The 25,889-nt window shown below is 42.0% G+C and overlaps 2 protein-coding genes across 2 annotated transcripts in view; both read right to left on the bottom strand.

Moving 5' to 3' along the window:
- Nucleotides 1-1,658: 1,658 nt before the first annotated feature.
- Nucleotides 1,659-16,708, bottom strand: PDCL (phosducin like). Its single transcript, XM_030858745.2, has 4 exons — nt 16,550-16,708; nt 14,779-14,955; nt 6,143-6,324; nt 1,659-3,946 (listed from the first exon to the last, which is right to left on the bottom strand). The coding sequence occupies exons 2-4, from the start codon at nt 14,948-14,950 to the stop codon at nt 3,395-3,397; spliced, it is 906 nt and encodes a 301-aa protein (XP_030714605.2). The 5' UTR covers nt 14,951-14,955; nt 16,550-16,708; the 3' UTR covers nt 1,659-3,394.
- Nucleotides 16,709-19,757: 3,049 nt separating this feature from the next.
- The window catches only part of RC3H2 (ring finger and CCCH-type domains 2), a 58,450-nt gene continuing 52,318 nt past the window's right edge, over nt 19,758-25,889 (bottom strand). Inside the window, exon 21 of the mRNA XM_060300470.1 lies at nt 19,758-19,981. Coding sequence (XP_060156453.1) covers nt 19,921-19,981 — 61 coding nt within the window. The 3' untranslated portion in view covers nt 19,758-19,920. The remainder of the gene's footprint in view (nt 19,982-25,889) is intronic.

Here is a 25,889-nt window from a genome sequence, read left to right as displayed (position 1 = left end):
CTTCTTACCTTGAAAGGATGTGGCCTTCAATGTGCCCATATGTTCATTATTAAACACTCAATAGTTCTTACCAAGCACCAAGCCCAGGTGTGGGCCCTGGGGATGATAAAAACAGCACTTATTCTTAAAAAAAAAAAAAAAAAAAAAAGGGGGGGGGGACTTCCCTGGTGTCCAGCAGTTAAGACTCTGCGCTCCCAATGCAGGGGGCCCAGGTTCGATCCCTGGTCGGGGAACTAGATAGATCCCGCATGCCACAACTAAAGATCCTGCGTGCCGCAACTAAGACCCAGTGCAGCCAAATAAATAAATATTTTTTAAAATAATAAAAATAAAAACAGCACTTATTTGAAGGCTGTGTTCTAGGTATTTTACATGAATTATGTTACTCATCTCCACTCCTCGGATGAGGAGACTGAGGTATGGAGGACTTCAGCTATCTTGCCCACAAAGCTGTAAATGTCAGCCTATTCCCAGCGTGAACAGAAGTTATACCACACACATGGAGGAAAATAAAGTCCATGCCTTCACGGAACCTTCATTCCAGAGGAAAGTGAGATCTGGAAAACTACTGAGACAGTTTGTAATAGACAAATATTAGTTTCTTGTTCCCTCCCCCAAGTCTATGACGAAAAAGGAGGATCACATAAACAAAGAGGAAGAGAAGTGATCTGAATGCTGTCCTATTTTTTTTTTTTTTTGGCAGTACGCGGGCCTCTCACTGCTGTGGCCTCTCCCGTTGCGGAGCACAGGCTCCGGACACGCAAGCTCAGCGGCCGTGGCTCACGGGCCCAGCCGCTCCGCGGCATGTGGGATCCTCCCAGACCGGGGCACGAACCCGCGTCCCCTGCATCGGCAGGCAGACTCTCAACCACTGCGCCACCAGGGAAACCCACTGCTCTCCTATTTTTAACTCCTCCCTTCCCCTACTCAAATAAAAAAGGAAACCAACAGCAGTGAGCCCTTGTTTTGTGAGAGCTGCTGTCACTCACCTCAACCCACAGGTTGGTGATGCTCAAACTTGAACCAGCCTCAGAATCACTTAGAGGGCTTGTGAAAAGTGTGCCGAGCCACTCCCAGAATTTCCGATGCATTAGGTCTGGGATGAAGCCTGAGACTTTGCATTTCTAACAAGTTCCCCAGTGTATCTCATGTTGCTGTTCTTGAACCACACATGGAGAACCACTGAACAACCCATGAGGTACTGTTGTTCCCACTGCCAAGGCGAGGAAACTGAGTTTCAGGAAATCTAGGTGCCTCAGCGGAAGCTCCACCACCAGTGAGAAACAGACAGTATTTGATCTGACTCCAAAGCCCGTGCTGTTTGCATTACCCCTGAGTTGGAGATTTAAGACTCTTAAAAATTCCCCATTCCATGTCTGTTCACTTTATCCTAGAATTTCTGCTCTTGAAAGGCAAAGTCAAGGTTCTGGGAGACCATAATATCAATATATTTTCATCTCCAATGAGAACCAGTAGATGGCTTGTAAAAGCTTTTAAAATGTTTCTGTCCATTACCCAATAATTCCTCTTCTAGAAATCTATACTAAGAGAATGATCCAAAATATAGCCCAAAATACAAAGTGTTTTAGCAAAAAGCTAGGAATCTAAATATCCAACATTAAGGGTCTGGTTAAATAAAGTATGGCATATCCAAGTGATGGAATATTATCAGGCTGTTAAAAATTATTTATTTAGAATTTTTATAACATGTCAAAGCATTTATGATATAATATTAAACAAAACACAGAACTAAATTCAAAAAGCTCTCAATGTATTAAAAATATTGAAAAAACTGGAAGAAAATAAAAACACTGACAACAGTTGTCTCTGCCTCTAATAATTTTCTATACTTTCCACACACTTTCTACAGTGAGTTTTTTTTAATTAAAAAACCATGCACTTTCTTTTTGTTGATTAACTACAAGAGATACTGTCATGACCCTTCTACAGTTAGTCAATTCCTAAACAGCCAGGAAAAGCAAAACTGAACTTTAAAGCTAACATTTAACTACAGATCACATTTTCCCTGGCCCTACACTGTACATATTTTAAAGTAAAAAACATGAGGAGAAAACTCAAAAGACAATCATTGTTATAAACACACAGAAAGAAGACCAGAAAGATACCTGTAAAAATGATTTAACAGGGATTATTTTTGGTTGGTGGAATTACAAAGCTGTTCAATCTTTTTAGCTTAACAATTTTTGTTACATTTTCTACAATGAACATCAATTACTTTTGTAATAAAAAGTCTTTGCTGTTTTCAAGAGAACACCACCAAGCAAATTACAGCACACCTATACAACAGTATAAATAGCCACTTTAAAATGTTGTAAAAGAGTGTTTAATAACATGGAAAAACGTTTGCTATATTAGCCGACCATACTATAAAACAGTATGTTCAGAATGATCCCACTGTTTTGTTTAATAAGCAAACAAAATGTCTGTGTACACAAAGAAAACACCTTGGAAAAATATCCCAAAATATTAATAGTGTTTTACCCTAGGTGGCAGGATTATTCTAATTTTCTTAGTTTTGCTTCTGTATTTTCTGTATTCTATTGAATATTAACTTTTCCAATATGCAGAAAAGTTTTAACAAAAGCTACATGAAACCAAAAAATTACCTTGTTAAATAAAAAAGAAACAGAGAAAAAGACGAGCAGGGGTATCTTAATTGAAAGATCTTCCTTTAAAAAGGCTTCCCAGCTCTATCTCAGCTCTAATTTTCAAGCCAAGCTGGTCTTTCAGCATCAAGAGGGAGGGCAGTCCATCTCGATCCTTCCTCTACTGTAGACTTAATAATGCTTGAGCAGGATATCAACTCTGGCGACAAAGGTCACCCCCCTCTTGATGGGGCAACCATACACGGTCTGGAACCTTTAAACAAGACCCTGGGAGAGAATACGGTCTAGGGGGAAAAAATTTAACTGCCTTCTAAGACTATGAGTCTTAGAAGTAAATATAATTTACAATCATTTGATGAAGGAAATGTATTACTTATGTTGCAAATAACACACTAACTATAGAATTATATTCCCGGACCTGGCAGAGACCTCTGAGATCATCTGAAGACAAATTCCAGGACACTGTCTTCAGGATGCTATGTAAATACTGACTGGAAACAATAACAGAGATGTCATGCTAGAGAATCTTAAGTAAACAGTTCAAAAGCCTGGCTTCCTGTTTATACAATGTTAGGTCACTTTATGGATAGCCACAAGGTGATTCAGCATTCTGATTTGATAGAAGAATTTCTTGACTTGACATATCATAAAAGGGACTACAAAGAACAGCAGAAAAGCCAGAAGACACAGAAAAGAATGAAAATAAACACAAGGACGTGTGTCTTCCAGCCCAAACAATGAGAAATTTATGCCACCAGCCCAGCCATTCAATCTATTTCCAAATCGCTATCCTCGCTGTGGCAGGTGGCTGAGTTACGCACAGAGGTTACCAACAAGACTTCCTTTTCTGGAAGCAATCCAAACTCCTGGAGGAAAGCTTCAAGGTCCACCGCAAAGAAATCTTCCCCCAGCTGGTCAGTGACACGGACAAAGTTGCCAATCAGCTCGCCCCCCTTGTAGATGAGCAGGGCGGGAAGGGCGTTCCTGGTGAAGCGACTGCTGGCCCCGATCACCGAGCTCTTCACCCGGCAGAACTTGACGGCTGGGTACTCCGCGGCCAGGCAGATCATGCAACCGTTCATGGCTTCGGTCCCTGGGATGCCGTCCTCGTAAATATGGACCATGATGAGGGTGCTCTTCTGTTCTTTGTCAATCATGTCCAGAAACCCTTCTCCACTGGGGATTTCAAAAACCTGCTTGAACTGGGGCCCCTGGTGGAGCTGCTGCCGCATCTCTTCCATCCTCTGCTTCCGGTACCGCTGCAGGAACTCCTCGTCGTCTTGGTCCTCGTTCATCATGGCAAAGTCCTTCAGAGTCATCTGCGGGAGGACCAGCAAGTGAGCGTAAGAAACATAAACCCAACAGTGACATGGGTGACACAAGATGTATGAGGTGCCACGCTAATACTCTAGATGTATTACACCTCACTGAAATCTTCTGATAACCCCATCGGGAAGGGACTTTTATTACCCCCACTTTACAAATGAGGTTCTGAGACTTGAGATTATCTGTATAAGTTCACATAGGTAGCAAGTATAAGACCAGGATTCAAACTAGATTTTTTAAAAAACCCAGGCTTTCAACTACTGTGTCATAGCGCCTCTCCATCCAGACAGGCAGCATCAGATAACATCACTTCGTGAGCTTTTGTCTTTTTGTCAGTCCTGACAATGGATTAATTATTTTATCCACTGTTTTGTTTTTGTTGAAAAGACAACAGGACATTAAGGAACCTGAACACTCATAATCCCTGCCCTGCGCCACCCTCCTTGCCTCCCACGCCAAAACATACAGCCACACACATTCTAAAAATCTATTCTTCTTTTTATTACCAGTCACGTGCTAAAACCATTTCTGCTTTTATAACAGCAGCTGTGGGTGTACCAATTAAGCTATAGCCTGCTTTTGCCCCTTAGCACTATTATATCATAAATTATTCCTCATGCTTCCAAACATGTTTTATAAAATTATAAATAATGTGGCCTATTTTGCTTAGCCACTCCCCTACTTCTGGCATTCAGGCAGTTGCCAGTTCTGTCTCATTGCAACAACCCAGCAGGACTGCCCCATGTGATCATGTGCTGTGTGGCTTTGTCTGGTCTCCACCGCAGCACAAGGAAGCGCTGTGAGCCGTGGGCATGTTGTCCTGAAGCCAGCTTCCATTACAAAAGCATTCTCCCTCTCCTGCCCTGGTGTAGCAAGACATCCCTGCTCCTGTGATGAAGCCCAGCTCTGCCTACCCTGGCACAGATGAGAGGGTGGCGGCTGGGAGGCCACACCAGATCAGGACACGTGTTGTTACTGCATCACAGCCAGAGCCATTCTTCTTCCACTCTCACTGCTCCCCCACCAGAGCGGTTCTTTCTGACCTGTTATGGTCTTGCTTGAGTCTAATGCCCTGAAATCATCCTCCTGGTCAAGGCAAACTCCTCACTTAATCCTCTTGTCTGCTCCCCGACCCCGGCGGGTATTTCCAGCCAAGAGCTGCTTTGGGCTACAGCCAAATGATTTCAGGCACTTCTAGACATCCTTCCGTGGTCAGAGAGCATGGTGGGGAATTAAAGGATCCTTTTGAAGAACGCTTTGGGAAGGTAAGAGAGAGTCAGGGACCTAGTTCCAAATATCTTCCACAGTGTCTGCCTGCTTCTACTGTATTGCTTCACTAAAATAAATTCTCATGAATAGGCTTCAGATGAAACAGAACAACATCATGGATAGAACAGGAAAATCTGGGTTAGAATCCTAGTTCCTATTAGCATTTCTTAATTGCACTGCCCTGAACAAGTCCCCTCCCACCTCTCAGCTTTGGTTTCACCATCTGTAAAATGGGGATAATATCTCCCAATCTCAGAGGTTTGTTTCTGGCTCAAGGTAAGACCTCGAGAAAGGACAGGAAACTCACATTTCCTGATCACTTTCAACCGGCCTGTGATGGGCACTGTATCAAGAGACTGACCTCATTTAACCAACAACAAACCAGAGTCAGAGTGGAAGAGACATCCCCACAGTTACTAGCGGCACAGCTGAGATTCAAACCCAGGTGTGGCCAAGCTATGACATGACTGCACTTTCTCCTGCACTGCACTGCTTCTTAGTATCTTTTTTAAAATTTATTTTATTTATTTATTTTTGGCTGCACTGAGTCTTCGTTGCTGCACAGCTTTCTCTAGTTGCAGTGAGTGGGGGCTACTCTTCACTGCGGTGCGCAGGCTTCTGATTGCGGTGGCTTCTCTTGTTACGGAACACAGGCTCTAGGCGCGAGGGCTTCAGCAGTTGTGGCACATGGACTCAGTAGTTGTGGCGCACGGGCTTAGTTGCTCTGCGGCATGTGGGATCTTCCTGGACCAGGGCTCGAACCCGTGTCCCCTGCATTGGCAGGCAGATTCTTAACCACTGCACCACCTGGGAAGCCCTGCACCGCTTCTTGGAGGCCAAATCAAACCCTTCCACCTCTTGAATCACTAAGCCCAGCAGCCAGGGTAGCCTCTGAGAAAGGCCTGGGCGCTTCTAATTACCTTCCCACTGATCTTCTCCTGGAGGTCCTTCTGCTTCCGCTGCTCCTCCTCTTCGTCCACATGGGACCTGCAGCTCATGGACAGCTTCTTGATCAGCTTCTCCATCTCCCGGCACTGCTCCTCCCGCTGCTCCGTCTCCAGCTGTTTGAAGCGGCGCCAGTCATTGATCACGCCTTTTGGACCTGAGGTGGGGTGAACGTGGAGGTGACCAAGGATGAGCGAGGGATTATGGGCCAGCGCACATCTGTCTAAAGCTGGCTCCATCGACACCACAGTGACACTCACACAGGGCAGTGTGGTCTACACGCAACCACGTCCAAGGCAGCCCAGTTTGCAAATTAAAGGGCTATGCGAAGGCCCAACATTAGGAGATGTGTGAAATAAATTCAGATTCATCTACTCAAAGGAAAACAAAGTGACTCTTAGAAAGAATGAGGCAGCTATATGTTCCCTGCCATGAAAAATGTCCAAACATATTAGGTCAAAAAAAAAGCAAAATGCAGAACAGTATCATGGTATGATCCTTTAATTTTTAGAAAAAGAACTGTATGTCCATGTATAAATATTTACAGATATTTGTATATGTGCACGTACATTTGTATGTCCATAGAAAAATAGGTAAACTGTTAACAGTGGTTGTCTCTAGGCAGTGAGATCTAAGGGGACTGGTGAGAGAGAACTTTTACTTTTTTCTTACTATGCTTCCGTATTATCTTTTTTTTTTTTTTTTTTTGCAGTACGTGGGCCTCTCACTGTCGTGGCCTCTCCCCTTGCGGAGCACAGGCTCCGGATGTGCAGGCTCAGCGGCCATGGCTCACAGGCCCAGCCGCTCTGCGGCATGTGGGATCTTCCCGGACCGGGACATGAACCCGCGTCCCCTGCATCGGCAGGCAGACTCTCAACCACTGCGCCACCAGGGAAGCCCTATCTGACTCTTTTAACAAGATTGTGGCAGGTTGTTCTGTTAGTCAAGCTACCCCCAAACCCCCCTGTCCCCATGCTATATAGACCTGCCCCTTACCACATGACTTGCAATACCTCCTGTGGGATGAGAACGTGTATCCCCAGCCCACTGATGTGGGGCTTGCCCATTGACTTGCTGTGGCCAATGGATTCTGAGCAAAAACGCAATGAGTCACTACATGTTTCCAACAGCCCTCTCTTGCTCTCTATACTTGGTCATGAGAACAGCATGTCTCAGACAGGGGCTGCTCCTTGAGCCTCGTTCCTGGATGATAGGACATACAAAGCAGAAGTGGGACAGCTGCTGACCCCAACAGGCAGCACGTAACATGACTGAGAAATAAACCTTTGTTGTCACAAGCCACTGAGACAAAAATATAAACATCTGTATAAAGAAAACTTTAAAATGATGCCAAGAAACACTACAAAAGCCCTGAATAAATGGAGCAACGCCATATTCCTGGCTAGGAAGATGCAACATCACAAGGGTACCAATTATCCCCAAATTAATCCATATATTTAATGCGTTTCTGATGAAAGTATGTGATTACACACATGTGCCTGCTCCTGAATTTGCGGTGGAAAAATAAGAAAGCAAAAGTTAAGGAAATAATAATAAAAATAGAAGAGTATTGTATGGGGGGGGGACCAGACCTACCAGATACTAAAACATATTATAACACGATACTTAAAAACAGTGTGATATAGCACAGTAAAAGACAAATCAGTGGAAGAGACTACAAAGTATGGCTAAAGACGCAAATATAAGCAGAAATTCAGTACGTGATAAAACTGACATTTCAAAACAATGGAGAAAAGATGGTTTATTCAATAAATGATGCTGAAACAACTGGGCAGCAATCCAAAAAAAATTAAGTTGGAGTCCTACCACACACCTTGCATGGAAACGAATTCCAGATAAATCGTTGTGTTAAAAAAAAAAAATCATAAAAATACTAAGAAAAAAAAAAGGCATGGGACTGTCTTTTTATAATCCTGGAGTGAAGAAAGGCCTTTTACATAAGAAACAAAACTAAGAAACTATAAAATAATGCTTTCAAGCACATAACAATTAAAAAAACTTTCTGCCAGAATAAGAACAAAAGCCAAGAGTCAAACAATAAACTGGTAGAAATATTTGCAACTCAAACCACAGATTAATTTCCTTAATATATAGCTCTCTAAGAAGAAAAAGACCAACTACCCAATTTCAAAAGTGAGCAAAGGATATGAACACAACCTTTAAAATTATGAAAAGAGGCTCAACATCACTCCTAAAAAGATAGAAAATAAAACTACGGTGAGTTCCCATTTGCCATCCATAAGGATGGCAAAGATCAAAAAGTCTGATAACATAGTAGAAGGTCACATATATGGGGAAATATCACACTCCTGCTTAAACTATAAACCAGTACCAACTCAACTGACAGCAATTTGGAAATAATAAAATGTAAAAGTGTAAATATGCCATTTCTCGGAATTTATACTACCTATATACTCATACCCATGATTTAGGTGATATCAAACACCTATCAATTTGAGAAGCTGGATTCAAACGCAGGCAAGTCTGTTTTAATCATCAGCATGTTGCTATGCATACATATTCATATTGTGCAGTGAAATGGCTAGAACCACGCACAGTGAAATGGTAACATTAGGTTATCTCTGGATGCGGGTCTGGAATTAGAAGTGATCACGACCCACCACCAGTCCCTCCCATCAGGAAACTTACACAAGCCTCTTAGATAGCCTCATGCACCAGAGGGCAGACAGCAGAAGCAAGAATAACTACAGTCCTGCAGCCTGTGGAACAAAATCCACATTGACAGAAAGTTAGACAAGATGAAAAGGCAGAAGGCTATGTACCAGATGAAGGATCAAGATAAACCCCAGAAAAATAACTAAATGAAGTGGAGATAGGCAACCTTCCAGAAAAAACGTTCAGAATAATGATAGTGAAGGTGATGCAGGACCTTGGAAAAACAATGGAGGCAAAGATCGAGAAAATGCAAGAAATGTTTAACAAAGACCTAGAAGAGGGCTTCCCCGGTGGCGCAATGGTTGAGAGTCCGCCTGCCTGTGCTCCGCAACGGGAGAGGCCCGCGTACCTTAAAAAAAAAAAAAGACCTAGAAGAATTAAAGAACAAACAAACAGAGATGAACAATACAATAACTGAAATGAAAACTACACTAGAAGTAATCGATAGCAGAATAACAAGCAGAAGAACGGATAAGTGACCTGGAAGATAGAATGGTAATTCACTGCGGAGGAACAGAATAAAGAAAAAAGAATGAAAAGAAATGAAGACAGCTTAAGAGACCTCTGGGACAACATTAAATGCAACAACATTCGCATTATAGGGGTCCAAGAAGGAGAAGAGAGAAAGGACCCAAGAAAATATTTGAAGAGATTATAGTCGAAAATTTCCCTAACATGGGAAAGGAAATAGCCACCCACGTCCAGGAAGCGCAGAGAGCCCCATACAGGATAAACCCAAGGAGAAACACACCGAGACACATAGTAATCACATTGGCAAAAATTAAAGACAAAGAAAAATTATTGAAAGCAGCAAGGGAAAAACGACAAATAACATACAAGGGAACTCCCATAAGGTTAACAGCTGATTTCTCAGCAGAAACTCTATAAGCCAGAAGAGAGTGGCATGATATACTTAAAGTGATGAAAGGGAAGAACCTACAACCAAGATTACTCTACGTGGCAAGGATCTCATTCAGATTCGATGGAGAAATCAAAAGCTTTACAGACAAGCAAAAGCCAAGAGAATTCAGCACCACCAAACCAGCTCTACAACAAATGCTAAAGGAACTTCTCTAAGTGGGAAACACAAGACAAGAAAAGAACCTACAAAAAAACCCAAAACAATTAAGAAAATGGCCATAGGAACATACATATCAATAATTACCTTAAACGTGAATGGATTAAATACTCCAACCAAAAGACATGGGCTTACTGAATGGATACAAAAACAAGACACATCTATATGCTGTCTACAAGAGACCCACTTCAGACCTAGGGACACATATAGACTGAAAGTGAGGGGATGGAAAAAGATATTCCAAGCAAATGGAAATCAAAAGAAAGCTGGAGTAGCAATACTCATATCAGATAAAATAGACTTTAAAATAAAGAATGTTACAGGAGACAAGGAAGGACACTACATAATGATCAAGGGATCAATCCAAGAAGAATATAACAATTATAAATATATATGCACCCAACATAGGAGCACCTCAATACATAAGGCAACTGCTAACAGCTATAAAAGAGGAAATTGACAGTAACACAGTAATAGTGGGGGACTTTAACACCTCACTTACACCAATGGACAGATCATCCAAATTGAAAATTAATAAGGAAACACAAGCTTTAAATGACACAATAGACCAGATAGATTTAATTGATATTTATAGGACATTCCATCCAAAAATAGCAGATTACACTTTCTTCTCAAGTGCACAGGGAACATTCTCCAGGATAGATCACATCTTGGGTCACAAATCAAGCCTCAGTAAATTTAAGATAACTGAAATCATATCAAGCATCTTTTCTGACCACAACCCTTATGAGACTAAAAATGAATTACAGGGAAAAAAATGTAAAAAACACAAACACATGGAGGCTAAACAATACGTTATTAAATAACCAAGACATCATTGAAGAAATAAAAGAGGAAATCAAAAAATACCTACAGACAAATGACAATGAAAACATGACCATCCAAACCCTATGGGATGCAGCAAAAGCTGTTCTAAGAGGGAAGTTTATAGATATACAAGCCTACCTCAAGAAACAAGAAAAATCTCAAATAAACAATCTAACCTTACACCTAAAGGAACTAGAGAAAGAAGAACAAACAAAACCCAAAGTTAGCAGAAGGAAAGAAATCATAAAGATCAGAGCAGAAATAAATGAAATAGAAGAAAGAAAACAATAGCAAAGATCAATAAAACTAAAAGCTAGTTCTTTGAGAAGATAAACAAAAATGATAAACCATTAGCCAGACGCATGTAGAAAAAGAAGGAGAGGACTCAAATCAATAAAATTAGAAATGAAAAAGGAGAAGTTACAACAGACACCGCAGAAATACAAAGCATCCTAAGAGACTACTACAAGCAACTCTATGCCAATAAAATGGACAACCTGGAAGAAATGGACAAATTCTTAGAAAGGTATAACCTTCCAAGACTGAACCAAGAAGAAATAGAAAATATGAACAGACCAACCACAAGCACTGATATTGAAACTGTGATTAGAAATCTTCCAACAGGGCTTCCCTGGTGGCGCAGTGGTTGGGATTCCGCCTGCCGATGCAGGGGTCGCGGGTTCGTGCTCCGGTCCAGGAATATCCCACATGACGCAGAGCAGCTGGGCCAGTGAGCCATGGCCGCTGAGCCTGCGTGTCCGGAGCCTGTGCTCTGCAACGGGAGAAGCCACAACAGCGAGAGGCCCGCGTACCACAAAAAAAAAAAAAAAAAAAAAAAATCTTCCAACGAACAAAAGTCCAGGACCAGATGGCTTCACAGGTGAATTCTATCAAACATTTAGAGAAGAGCTAACACCCATCCTTCTCAAACTCTTCCAAAAACGTACAGAGGAAGGAACACTCCCAAACTCATTCTATGAGGCCACCATCACCCTGATACCAAAACGAGACAAAGATACTACAAAAAAAGAAAATTACAGATCCATATGACTGATGAATATAGACGCAAAAATCCTCAACAAAATACTAGCAAACAAAATCCAACAACACATTCAAAGGATCATACACCATGACCACGTGGGATTTATCCCAGGGATGCAAGGATTCTTCAATATATGCAAATCAACCAATGTGATACACCTTATTAACAAACTGAAGGAAAAAAACCATATGATCGGGCTTCCCTGGTGGCGCAGTGGTTGAGAGTCCACCTGCCGATGTAAGGGACGCGGGTTCGAGCCCTGGTCCGGGAAGATCCCACATGCCGCGGAGCGGCTGGGCCCATGAGCCATGGCCGCTGACCTTGCGTGTCTGGAGCCTGTGCTCCGCAACGGGAGAGGCCACAACAGTGAGAGGCCCGCGTACCGCAAAAAAACAAACAAAAAAAACAAACCATATGATCATCTCAGTAGATGCAGAAAAAGCTTTTGACAAAATTCAACACCCATTTATGATAAAAACTCTCCAGAAAGTGGGCATTGAGGGAACCTACCTCAACATAATAAAGGCCATATATGACAAACCCACAGCAAACATCATTCTCAACAGTGAAAAACTGAAAGCATTTCCTCCAAAATCAGGAACAAGACAAGGATGTCTACTCTCACCACTATTATTCAACATAGTTTTGGAAGTTCTAGCCACGGCAGTCAGAGAAGAAAAGGAAATAAAGGAATACAAATTGGAAAAGAAGAAGTAAAACTGTCACTGTTTGAAGATGACATGCTATTATACGTAGAGAATCCTCAAAATTCCACCAGAAAACTACTAGAGCTAATCAATGAATTTAGTGAAGCTGCAGGATACAAAATTAATGCACAGAAATCTCTTGCATTCCTATACACTAATGATGAAAAATTTGAAAGAGAAATTAAGGAAACACTCCCATTTACCACTGCAACAAAAAGAATAAAATACCTAGGAATAAACTACCTAGGGAGACAAAAGACCTGTATGTAGAAAACTATAAGACACTGATGAAAGAAATTAAAGATGATACCAACAGATGGATAGATATACCATGTTGTTGGATTGGAAGAATCAATATTGTGAAAATGCCTATACTACCCAAAGCAATCTACAGATTCAATGCAATCCCAATCAAATTACAATGGCAGTTTTTATGGAACTAGAACAAAAAATCTTAAAATTTGTATGGAGACACAAAAGCCCCGAACAGCCAAAGCAGTCTTGAGGGAAAAAAACAGACCTGGAAGAATCAGACTCCCTGACTTCAGACTATACTACAAAGCTACAGTAATCAAGACAATATGGTACTGGCACAAAAACAGAAACATAGATCAATGGAACAAGATAGAAAGCCCAGAGACGAACCAAAGCACCTATGGTCAACTAATCTATGACAAAGGAGGCAAGGATATACAATGGAGAAAAGACAGCCTCTTCAATAAGTGGTGCTGGGAAAACTGGACAGCTACATGTAAAAGAATGAAATTAGAACACTCCTTAACATCATACACAAAAATAAACTCAAAATGGATTAGAGACCTAAATGTAAGACGGACACTATAAAACTCTTAGAGCAAAACATAGGAAGAACACTCTATGACATAAATCACAGCAAGATCTTTTTTGACCCACCTCCTAGAGTAATGGAAATAAAAACAAAAATAAACAAATGGGACCTAATGAAACTTCAAAGGTTTTGCACAGCAAAGGAAACCATAAACAAGACGAAAAGAGAACCGTCAGAATGGGAGAAAACATTTGCAAATGAATCAAGGGACAAAGGATTAATCTCCAAAATATATAAACAGCTCATGCAGCTCAATATTAAAGAAACAAACAACCCAATCCAAAAATGGGCAGAAGACCTAAATAGACATTTCTCCAAAGAAGACATATGGATGGGCAAGAAGCAAATGAAAAGCTGCTCAACATCATTAATTTTTAGAGAAATGCAAGTCAAAACTACAATGAGGTATCACCTTACACCAGTTAGAATGGGCATCATCAGAAAATCTACAAACAACAAATGCTGGAGTGGGTGTGGAAAAAAGGGAACCTTCTTGCACTGTTGGTGGGAATGTAAATTGATACAGCCACTATGGAGAACAGTATGGAGGTTCCTTAAAAAACTAAAAATAGAATTACCATATGACCCAGCAATCCCACTACTGGGCATATACCCAGAGAAAACCATAATTCAAAAAGACACATGCACCACAATGTTCACTGCAGCACTATTTACAATAGCCAGGTCATGGAAGCAACCTTAATGCCCATCGACAGACGAATGGATAAAGAAGATGTGGTACATATATACAATGGAATATTACTCAGCCATAAAAAGGAACGAAATGGGTCATTTGTGGAGACGTGGATGGATCTAGAGATTGTCATACAGAGTGAAGTTAGTCAGAAAAACAAATATCGCGTATTAATGCATGTATGTGGAACCTAGAAAAATGGTACAGATGAACTGGTTTGCAGGGCAGAAGTTGAGACACAGATGTAGAGAACAAACGTATGGACACCAGTGGGGAAAGCCCCGGGGGGTGGGGATGGTGGTGTGATGAATTGGGCGATTGGGATTGACATGTATACACTGATGTGTATAAAATTGATGACTAGTAAGAACCTACTGTATTAAAAAGTAAATAGGGCTTCCCTGGTGGCGCAGTGGTTGGGAGTTCGCCTGCCAATGCAGGGGACACGGGTTCGTGCCCCGGTCCAGGAGGATCCCACATGCCGTGGAGCGGCTGGGCCCGTGAGCCACGGCCGCTGAGCCTGCGCGTCTGGAGCCTATGCTCCGCAACGGGAGAGGCCACAGCAGTGAGAGGCCCGCGTACCGCCAAAAAAAAAAAAAGTAAATAAAATAAAATTGAAAAATTTTAGTTTGAAAGAAAAGAAGTGATCACAAGACTTCTGATACATATTTAATGGACATTTTTTAAACCTGTTCCCAGAGCATAGGATTTCCAGTACCTGTGTTAACTGAGATGGCTTCGCCTGCCAACTCAGCATCTGCAGGCATGGAACTGCCGGCCAGGGCACCCCTGACTCTGTCCTTGTCCTCGTGGTCGCTGTCCTCATCCTCGCTGCTGCTGTAGTAGTACTGCAGCTTCTCTCCCAGTAACTTATCATCCAGGGTCGTCATGGTGCCTGGGAGAGGGCGACATAGCAGGTTCTATGCTGGCTTGAATCAGACAGACATGAATCTGAAGAGTTAGGGATCACCTGTGCTCAGATCCTATTATGCACAGGACCATAAGAGTGACTGTTTTCATAAGCAGGATCTCAGCACATCCATACCATGACCATGCATGATAGGGTTTATCATGCTCTTTCTGTAGAAGGTAAAATTGAGGCTCAGATAAAATTTCTCTGCCAAACTTTACAGCAAATGGCGGAGCTGGGCTCAGACCCCAAGGATTCCTGACTCCAAGAGAATGAAGGTGTGAGTCACTGTCTTCTGAATAGTATACACTGAAGTAGGGTGGTGGCTTGGAGGAAACTACTGACTGACTGAACGTCTTATCTACACATACTCTTTGGTTTGCCTACCAAGTAAGACTGCTGGTAATTGAAAAATTGTTAAGAATCCTCATGAGAAACTCCAAAAAGCAGCATCAAGAATGGGATGCTGACTCACTGTTTGCCTAAGCCAATCATTCATCTGTCTCTTGCCTTCCACCTCCCAATCAGCACAGCGATGGTTAGGATGGATGGGCTCTGAAGCCCTAATAACTTTGGTTAAAAGACGGGCCCCTGACAAGATTTTAATCACTCCCCAGTGTTTAAAGGACAATGGTTAGAGCCAAGCTTCTGCATCAGAAGAAGCCTGGTACATTCTGGGAGAAAGGTACAGCTTAGTCCCTGCCAGGCCTGCTTGCAGATCACACAAAGAGGGGTTGTAACTCCAGCACCCCTTCCTTTAAGCATCCCAATACTATGCATCTTTGATTAAAGGCATCCCCGAGCCTGTTAGACTCCATTACAAAGTGACTCTCCCAGCGGGCGGGGAGGTCTTGCAAAAAGAGACCTCCAATGCCCAGCACGAGACCTCTACACAATCTGTCAAGCTCATATAGAGGCAGCCTGAATCAGTGGGGGAATCCGGTGACGCGGGCAGTCAGATGAGGAGAGGGGTACCTAAGTGGCAGGGTTGAGAAAAAGGCGCAGGTACACGGCCGGGCGCAGGGAGGTGGAGAGAAATAGGGGGACTAAACCTAACTTAAAGAGGCAGAGAGACCAAGGCGGTAAAGGTGGGAAGAAAGAGACGAGGAGGAATGTGTGCTCGGTGAGGGCGGGGCCGCTGAGGAGGCGGCAAGCGCAGGGCCAGCGGAGGGGCTGGTGGGAGGCGGGGCCTTTGGGGAAGGAGTCGAGGGCGGGGCCAGCGGGAGAGCTGGCGGAGGGGAGGCCAGCGGGAGGGCCCGCGGAGGAGGCGGGGCCTTTCGGGGGAGGAGTCGAGGGCGGGGCCAGCGGGAGGGTTCGCGAAGGAGGCGGGACCTTTGGGGGTCGAGGGCGGGGCCAGCGGAAGCGCGGCGGAGGGGCGCGGAAGCTCTAGGGGAGCCCGAGGAAGGTGGGGCCAGCGGAGACTGGGCAGGGAAGTCGCGGAAAGCGTGGGGGTCGAGGGGGCGCACCGACAAGACCGTCTCATCCAGGCTCGCCGACCACCCGTATTCCACCACCTCCCACCGGTATTCCATACCCGCCGCTTCTTCCCGGCTGACCTCAGTGCAGCTACCCGGCCTACCTCAGTCTGGATCCCTTCAGGCTGGCACTTCGGAAGGAAGGGAGCGCTCGGCTGGAGAAAGAGAAATGGATCGGCGCCTTGAGCGCTAAGAGAAAAGCCGCCTGAGTCTCGACTGCGCGGACCAATGAGGCGGCCTTACTGCGTCAGCGCGGATACACGCTGCCCAATTAGAGGAAGCGTATCCTGGCGGCCAAGGGAGAAGCTACGGGTCCTACTTGGGGACAAACATCTTGACAATAATAATACGCTTCTATTTTTATTTTTGTTTTAATTTGAACGAAAGGCCACACTAGATATGCCCAGCTTTGAGCAGTAAGAACAATTTCGTTACCTTTGAAGTTTCCGAAAACATTCCACATGTTTTTTTTTTTTTTTGATTCTTAATCACATCACGTCTATTAAGACAGAAGACAGACTCGGACATTAATTTGCCCAAGAACACATAGCCCTTTTGGATTAAAAAAAGAAGAAGAAGAAGAAAAAAAAGCCAAGTCCAGGACAACTAAACGCAAAGTGAAATCCTGGATTGGACCCTGGAACAGAAAAAGGACGTGAATGGGACAACTGACGAAATTTGAACAAGGTGTATCAAGTAATAATATTATTGTATCAATAGTTTTGATAATTGTACTACGTTTATGTAAGATGTTAACTTTAAGGGATTCTGGGTGAAGAACATAGGGGTACTCTATACTATTTTTGCAACTTTTTGTAAACCTAATTTCACATTCTGAGCCCTTATTGAGATGTCCAGTACACAACACGAAGTAGCTCATGGAAAGCTTTGTGTAAATTGAATCATTCGAAATATACTAAAACAATACACCCTTTAAAATAGGTAAGTTTTATTTCCCTAAAGTTTGAGAGATTCTTAATTTGTGGTTCTACACCACCTGCAATTGTCTGCAAATTTGTATATGTGCTTATTTTTCTGAGAAGCTGTTTCTTCAGGCTACCAAGAGTCAGAACCCCCATCCTCAAAGTTAAGAACAATTCATATAAATAGATCCTACGGTAACTTTTTATATTTTTTGTTTGCACAATGAATAATCAGATTTGTGTGAACAGCCAACTTGAATATGCTTGTGATCTGCTGTTAAGTGACAAGCCAGGACCCAGCAACAGTGCCTCTGTAGGAGAGTCCCCCTAAATATTTGTTAAATGAATACTAGATGAATGCTTTGCTTTTTTTGTTTCTACTCACATCTCCCTGAAGCAGGGGTCTTCTTCATGCATGGTGCTCCTTCTCCTTCAAAATTCACTTTAAATTTAAGGCTGCAATCCTCATGGGGGTCCTCAGAGCTGCTCAACAATCGTAGTTGCCCTGGGCAGGCTACTCCCCGACTCTCTAAGTGAAGCAGTTCACATCTCTTCTCTCAAATGTTCAACACCTTTTCCCCTCTCCTCACCTACCTTATGACCACAATTCTTATTTCACATGAAAAACAGAAGCAATCAAAAGACACTTGCACCTTCAAAATGTACAACAGCCCCCTGCATCTGTACCTGTTAAATGAATCACCAGTGCAGCGGATCCGGCTCCTCCAGCCTAGTAAGGAAGTCTGCTCCTGCAGTTACCTTCTCTCTCGCTCCCCTGCATATTCAGGCTTTCTTTCTAATACTTTCTATTTTCTTTCTAAAATTTTCCTAGTTTTCATTTCTAAAAGAAAATCCTCTCAGATACCATTTTCCACTGTTCAGATTGTTTAAAAAAAAAAGTCTGTGGGGAATACATGGCTGGTGAAAGTATAAGTTGATACAGCTCTTATGGATGGCAATTGAGAAATATCTATCAGTATTGCAAAAACATGCCTTTAACCCAGCAATTCCACTCCTGGAAGTTTATCCTATAGATATACTTGCATGAATGTATTGTTTAAAAATAAAGGAACATTATGTATTAGTTTCCTGCCTTTTGCAATAAAAAATAGAAATAATATTTTCTTATGTGTGCATGAAGAAAAGAATTGAAGAATATACAAGAAATAATAAATTCAGATGGGAATCAGGAGTGAAAGGGAGACATTTTATACATAATGTTTTATGTGTAATTTTTAATCATGTGAAAGTATTATCTATTATGTTCCAAAAGTTAACAATTTTTTTAGAGTCAACCCTCACTTTCCTCCCTCACCCATGCCTCTCCAGCCCCATCTCATTTCTCTGATCTCCTTTACAGACAGATCTAATAGATCTGCTCTATTCCCTCCTCATCCTACTTCAATTAGGTTTTTGTTCCCACCAGTCCACTGAAACCACACCTATGAAGGCAGTGACTTCCTAGTTGCCAAATCCTCAGTAAAGTCTTGGTTCTGCTTTAATTGAACCACTCAGCAGCATTTGACAGTTAATCACTCCTCCTTCTGGAAACTCTTTCTTCTCTTGGTTTTCAGAAGGATACCTTCTCCTAGTTTCTCCAGCTTTGTTGATACCCTCATTAACTGCTCTGCTTCTGACCTCTAAATAACGGAATGCCCCAGGTTCAAACTTTTGACACCTTCTTTGTGTATACTCGTTCTATATATACTCCTGTCAAAGAATACCATGGAGGCAGTTAATTATATGCAAACAAATTTACTCATAGGAAGGAGAGAATCAATAGGTGACTGTCAAGGAGGGTTTAAAAAATGGATTCATAAAAGACGGGGGAAATGTGGGATGTCAGGAAACCATGAGTCTTGTCTGCTTTTCTAGAAGGAAACTGACAAGCTAGAATTTTGCAAAGCAGTCAGTCTAGGCAGTCTGCCCTGGAGCTGGCTGGCTCAAGGCATCGATGAAAACAATGTTAGCTATTTATAGATTCTCCAGAAAACTTAAGTAGAAGGACACAGAACAGGTTGTCTCTGTATATTGTAAAAGAGAGAGACAGAGAGAGAGAGAGAGAGAGAGACGGAATCTAAGACCAAGATGGAAACCAGTCTTTTATAACCTAACCTTAGAAGTTATGCCCAATCACTTCAGTTGTATTATTTTCATTAGAAATGAGCCAGTGAGTCCAGCCCACACTCAAGGGGAAGGGATTACACAAGAACATGAATACCATACCAAGAGGCTCAGGGGCCCATCCTATGAACTACCTACCACAGAAGCTCTCTTTAGGGGGACTGAAGGCCAGTTAAGTATGGAGACATATTTAGGTTGATAATATTTGACGATTTTTTTTTTTTTTTTTAGGCTGCGTTGGGTCTTCGTTGCTGCGTGTGGGCTTTTCTCTAGTTGTGGTGTGCGGGCTTCTCATTGCGGTGGCTTCTCTTGTTGCGAAGCACGGGCTCTAGGCGCACGGGCTTCAGTAGTTGTGGTGCGCAGGCTCAGTAGTTGTGGCTCGCAGGCTTAGTTGCTCCACAGCATGTGGGATCTTCCCGGACCAGGGATCAAACCCATGTCCCCTGCATTGCCAGGCGGATTCTTAACCACTGAGCCACCAGGGAAGTCCTGAGGATTTTGAAGTTAGGTAACATAATTAAAAGCCAGAAAGGAAAAGATAGCTATCACTGTAAATTACACAGCTTAAAGAGTTGAGGGGACAGAAAACAGGAATAAACAAAAGGTGAAAAGTAAGAGAAAGAGGAGAAAACTAATAAAATGCAAGTCTAAATGTAAATTTACAGTTTTAAGATTCATTTTCATTGGTCTCTTTTAATATATTCATTCTCCTAGTTGTGTATTATAGAGGGATTATCCAGTGGTATCCTTGCTGGGAGTGTAGTTTGCATCTGTCAGGAAAATGACTGTGTACATGAGATAGTTAACAGTATTCATCAGGACCACTCCATTTATCTTACCAATATCTGAGGATGATGTGGATAGTGAAGTTTCCTTTTAATGAGAGTACCATGTATAATTTATAGTTTGTCAGGTATTTTACCTGTAATGTAACGTTTTTGTTTATCCATAGAGTATTGAAGGTATTCCCTAGTGGGAAAACCAAAATAAGCTGTTAAAGCATTTGCCTTTTATCAAGGGAAAATCTTGATCCAACCAGAAGATTTACAAACTATTATTAAACATATTTAAAGTTTTGAAGTAACTGAATGAAATTTATATAGAAATGCTTAAATGCCTCGAAGCTGGGTTCCAAGGCTTGCTCTACCCTTATAGTTTTTCCAGATCATAATAATTAGAGATAAAACAAGATTTGGTCCTCCACTGAGTTGCCCAGATAAAATTTTTTCCACCAATATTTTTGTAAATTTAGAACAGATTTGTCCCTGCCACTTGGATTATTTTTGTTATGAAAGTATTAAAGGTCTAAAGATGGTTTTGGATGACATCAACCAGTATGAGGATTGTTTGAAATAACCGGTCTTTCTCTTTCCCTCCCTCCCTGTCAGCGTGGGGCCAGTTTGTGGCAATTGAACACATCATTCTTATTTAGAAATTAAACAACTTTTAGACAGCAATTAGATTAAACTTCTTTTTGTATTAATGAATATAAAACCAGTAAGGGCTACTTCCTTATATAATGCTTTAAAAAATTTTTTTAATTGGTATCTTTAGTGTAGGCTTTAATTTTGTAAATTGAAATTTACTTTAGATGTTGGATTGTCTTTAAGAAGCAATTACATTTCTTTTAAAGGTTGTGATTGAAAGCATCTGAGAAAATCATAAAACCTCCTTGCTTTCATAGCTTTAGTAACAATATTCTTAGTAACAATATTTTTCTTTAAATAGCCCACACACTTAACAATGTAAGAGGCAAATTTTTTCTTTTTAAGAAATATTTCGGTTTCTCTTATTTATATATACATTTTTAATCTCTGTAAGCCAATCAGAATGGAGCTTCATTAAATTTTGAGACCTTATAATAACAAATATAACCTGTATTCTGATTAATATGGTAGATTACACTGGTTGATCTTCAAGTGTTAAACCAACCTTACATTACTGAGATAAACCCTATTTGGACATGATGTATTATAATTTATATGTATATAACTATCTGGATTTGCTAACACTTTAAAGATTTTTGCATCTATGTTCACAAGGGATACTGAGCTGTAATTTTTTTGTAAAGTTATTGTCAGGTTTTGATGCCAGGGTTTTATTCATCTAATAAAACTAGTTAGGAAGTTCCCTCCTCCTCCATTTTCTGAAGGCGCTTCTGTGAAACTGAGGTTATTTTGTCCTTAAATGTTTAATAGAATTCACCTGTGAAACCATCGTGAGGCCTGGAGTTTTCTTTGTGGGAAGCTTTTCATAATGAATTTCACTTGTTTAGTAGATACAAAGCTATGGCAGGCAGCTTCTAAAATGGTCCCTGTGCCAATAAATAGTCTCTCAGCTCTCAATTCACCCTTCTTGCTTTGCAATAATGGACTGAATTCCTTTAAGCATCTCTCCTTTGCTGTGAGCACAATGATAAGCTTCCTCACTAGAGGGCACTGGAGGAGGAGAGACTGTGGTCAGTGGTGTGGCTGTAAGGACATGCAGTGGGTTCTTCCCCAAGCCACAGGCCCAGCACATGTGGTTCCTTGATGATCTTGCAACCTCTGTCTGGACTAGCAATAATTTCACTGTGACCCTCTCAACATGGAAATCAGTGTCCTGAAGGCCTCCTGTCTGCACTGGCGCCAGTTCCCTCCACAGGCTCCTCTGCAGCTCGCCTGTGTTCTAGACTTGCTTTCTGCTTGCCAGCAACCAGTCCCAGCCTGGGTAAACCAGCAAACTTCTCTGCTGCCCAGTGGGCTGAACTTCACCTTCTCCAATAAGGTCTGCACCCCAGTCTTGATAAGAGGCCCCTTTCCAAGTCTCCCTAAGCCATAGGATACCATATGGGATTTCCTTTAATCTTACAGTCGCTCATCTACTAAATTTTAATAATTCTTTTGTGTCAAACATTCCCTCTATGGTTTTTATCGCCTGATGGGGGATAAAGAAGTCACTAGGTCCAGTCCACACTCAGGTGAGAGGCTTATGCCAGGACATGAATACCAGGCAGGGGTCTTTGGGAGCTCTATCGGTCCGAGTGGGGTCTGGACCTAGTGACTTGCTTCTAAGTGACAAAACCGATGGGATATTGTTTCCAAGGTTAGGCTATAAAAGATTGTGACTTTATTGCGTGCTGCCTCTCTCTTGTGCAGGCGTGAATGCAACCTGGACCCCACCCCCTGCTTGGTCCCAGGTTCTTCCTACTTGCTGCTTGGATGAGCCAAGCTAGCATATTGATTGTAAGCTGCCCTACAGAGAGGGTCAAGTGGCAGAAAACTTAGGGCAACCTTCAGCCAATGAAAACCTGAGGCCATCATTCCAACAGTTCAGGAGGAACTGAATCCTGCCAATAATAAGGGGAGTGAGCTTGGAAGCACACCCTTCACCAGGAGAGCCACGAGATGACTACAGAGCCAGCTAACACCTAGGTTGTGAGAGACCCAGAGGAGAGGACTCCTCTAAGTCATCACATGCAGATTCCTGACCTACAGAAACTGTGAAACAATGTTATTGCGTTAAGCTGCTAAATTGAGGGTACTTTGTTATGTGATAATAGGTAACTAATACAAGAGTTATTCCAATTTTCCTTTTCATCCTGTATCTGTTTTGGTAAATTGTATTTTGAAGGAATTTGTCCATTTTTAAGTTAAGACCATATAGTTGAATTTATCCATTTCCTTCAGAGGTTGACCCAGTACACTAATTTATCTGCTCAAAAAATACTTCAGAAACAAAAAACAATGTCCACACAAAGACATGTACACAAATGTTCATAGCAGCTTTATTTGTTAATAGTCAAAAAATCTAAACAACCCAAATGTTCTTCAATGGGTGAATGTTTAAACAACATGTGCTATGTCCATACCATGGTATACTACTCAGCAATAAAAAGGAATGAACTACTAATACATGCAACAATTTGGATGGATCTCAAGGGAATTATGCTGAATAAAAAAAAGCCGATCTCAAAAGGTTACAGTCTGCATAATTTCACTTATATAACATTCACATAATGACAAAATTACAGAGATGGAGAAGAAATCAGTGGTTGCTAGAGGCCAGGGATAGGAAAATGGGGGTAAGGGAGGGGAATGGACATGAATATAAAGGGGTAGCACAAGGGATCATTGAGGTGATGGAACAATTGCTATCTTTTTTTTCAGTTCCGTTATCTTGAGAGTTGTAGTGGTTCCACAAATCTACATGTGATAAAAACTGAATAGAACTACACACACACACACAAATGAATGCATATGAAAGCAAGTGAAATCTGAGTAAGTTCTGTAGATTGTTACTAATGTCAATTTCCTGGTTTTGATATTATAGTAATGTAAGATACTACCATTGGCGGAACTGTATGAGGGTACATGGGTCCTCTCTGTATTATTTTTGCAAATTCCTGTGAATCTATAATTATTTCAGAATATAAAGTAAAACAAAACAGAACAAAAACAACTTCAGTTGATCTCATCCAGTCTCTTGGGTTAAAACATCTATTTTAAATAGCACTCCCCAGACCCTTCACCCCCATTACTCTGCATCTAATTTTCACTGAGTTGACTTTTGAGTGAAGACCTGAAGAATGTGAGAGATCTAGTGATGAAGATTCTTACAGGGGTTGGGAAGCTTCCTACCCTTACAGAACAGCAAGGGTAAAGGCCCTATGATGGGAACATGCCTGGCTGGCCTGGTGAAGATCTCAGTGGCCAGTGCAGCTGGAGCACAGTGAACAAAGTATCAAAGAAAAGACTTTGGCTTTCACCCTGAGTGAGATGAGAAGCATTTGGAGAGTTTTGAGCATAAGAGTGAAGTGATCAAACTGACATTATAAGAGGATCTCTGTAGCTGCTGTGGTGAGAATAAACTGAAGGGAGGCAAGGGCAGCAGCAGGGAGAACAGGAAGCCATCACAGTTCAGGTGAAAGATAATTGTGGCTTGGACCTCAGTGGTGAAGTGGTAAAATTCTGAATTTTTTTTTTTGCGGTACGTGGGCCTCTCACTGCTGTGGCCTCTCCCGTTGCGGAGCACAGGCTCCAGACGCGTAGGCTCAGCGGCCGTGGCTCACGCGCCTAGCCACTCCGCAGCATATGGGATCCTCCTGGACCGGGGCATGAACCCGTGTCCCCTGCATCGGCAGGCAGACTCTCGACCACTGCGCCACCAGGGAAGCCCTTAATATTTATTTTGAAGGCAGAGCTGACAGGACTTGCTGCTGGACTAGGAAGAGTAGTCAAGGGGGAAATAACTGAAACGGGGAAGACTGGAGGTACACTTTGCGGATTCAGATTTGGACATGTTACGTCTGAAATGTTTGAGATCCAAATGAAGATGTTCGGCAGACTGCCCTATCTAAAACTGCCCACAGTACTTAGAACTACAATGTAAGTTTCATGAAGTTAGGGACTAATTCACTACTGTATCTCTAATGCCCAGTACAAAGTAGATTCTCAAAAGTATATTTGTTGAGTGAGTCTCTCTAAACTACCTAGGCCTGAACATTTGATGATGGATGTTATTGAATGCACCTGGGCTAAGACAGGACCCAAACCCATTTTCATTCTTTATGGCAGTGGTTCCCAAACTTTTCTGCACATTGGCAGCACCTGGGGAGCTTCAAATGCACTGATGCCTTGATCCCACCTCCTGAGAGTGTGTTTTAATTGGTCTGGGGTGTGATCTGGGCTTTGGGATTTTTTTAAAAGCTCCCTAGGTGATTGCCATGTGCAGGTAAGTTTGGAACCACTGCATTACTGAGTTTTCAATTATAAAAAATCTTTGTTAAAGTGCACGATCATTACTCCAATAGGTGTCAATTATAAAGAAAATAAAAATCTTCCTGGGATTTCATTTCCTTCAGTTAAGTTTCCTCTCCTTTGCCTGGATCAACTATCCATGGTTCCTCCTCTTCTTCTTCCTGATCTCAGTGATCACGCCAGGGCTTATATAAGATCACCCGTTTCACAAATATCGGTCTGTTTTCAGCAACGAGGTCTGGGATTCTAAGCCAAATTTAATCCATGATAATGTGGAGATGTCTGGTAGGCTTCCTCTACAACAAATCCTGTCAATTGCGCTCTCCTACTTTTCAAATCCATGTCTTCCTCCATCCTCTCTTTGGCCATGCCCTAAACACTTCTTACCTAGATTGTTGGCCTGGTCTCCCTGCTGGTCAATCTCCAGCTTCACCTCAGACTATTACCAAAGTGATCTTCTAAAAACCCAAATCAATCAGATCATCTAACTTCCAAGACTCCCTAACAGTCTCTTTAGTATTTAGTGTCCTTCATAAAGGTCCCTATTTACCTCATCTAGCTATGTGATCTGATCTCAATGATCAGATCACATAGCTAGATGAGGTAAATAGGACAAATTGGACAAATTTGGACAAATTCTCTAAGGTCTCTGCCTCAGT

Source organism: Globicephala melas, chromosome 6, assembly GCF_963455315.2.
Source record: "Globicephala melas chromosome 6, mGloMel1.2, whole genome shotgun sequence".
Taxonomy (NCBI): domain Eukaryota; kingdom Metazoa; phylum Chordata; class Mammalia; order Artiodactyla; family Delphinidae; genus Globicephala; species Globicephala melas.
Note: the sequence above shows the minus strand (reverse complement) of the source record. Positions and strands in the feature narration are given on the sequence as shown.

Bases quoted from the DNA above. Each gene is read 5' to 3' on its own strand.
- PDCL (XM_030858745.2), bottom strand. From the start codon at position 14,950: ATGACGACCCTGGATGATAAGTTACTGGGAGAGAAGCTGCAGTACTAC. The intron at 6,325-14,778 runs GTACTGGAAATC...ACCCCACCTCAG, and splicing joins AGCCATCTCAGTTAACACAG to GTCCAAAAGGCGTGATCAAT. The intron at 3,947-6,142 runs GTAATTAGAAGC...GTCCTCCCGCAG, and splicing joins AGGAGAAGATCAGTGGGAAG to ATGACTCTGAAGGACTTTGC.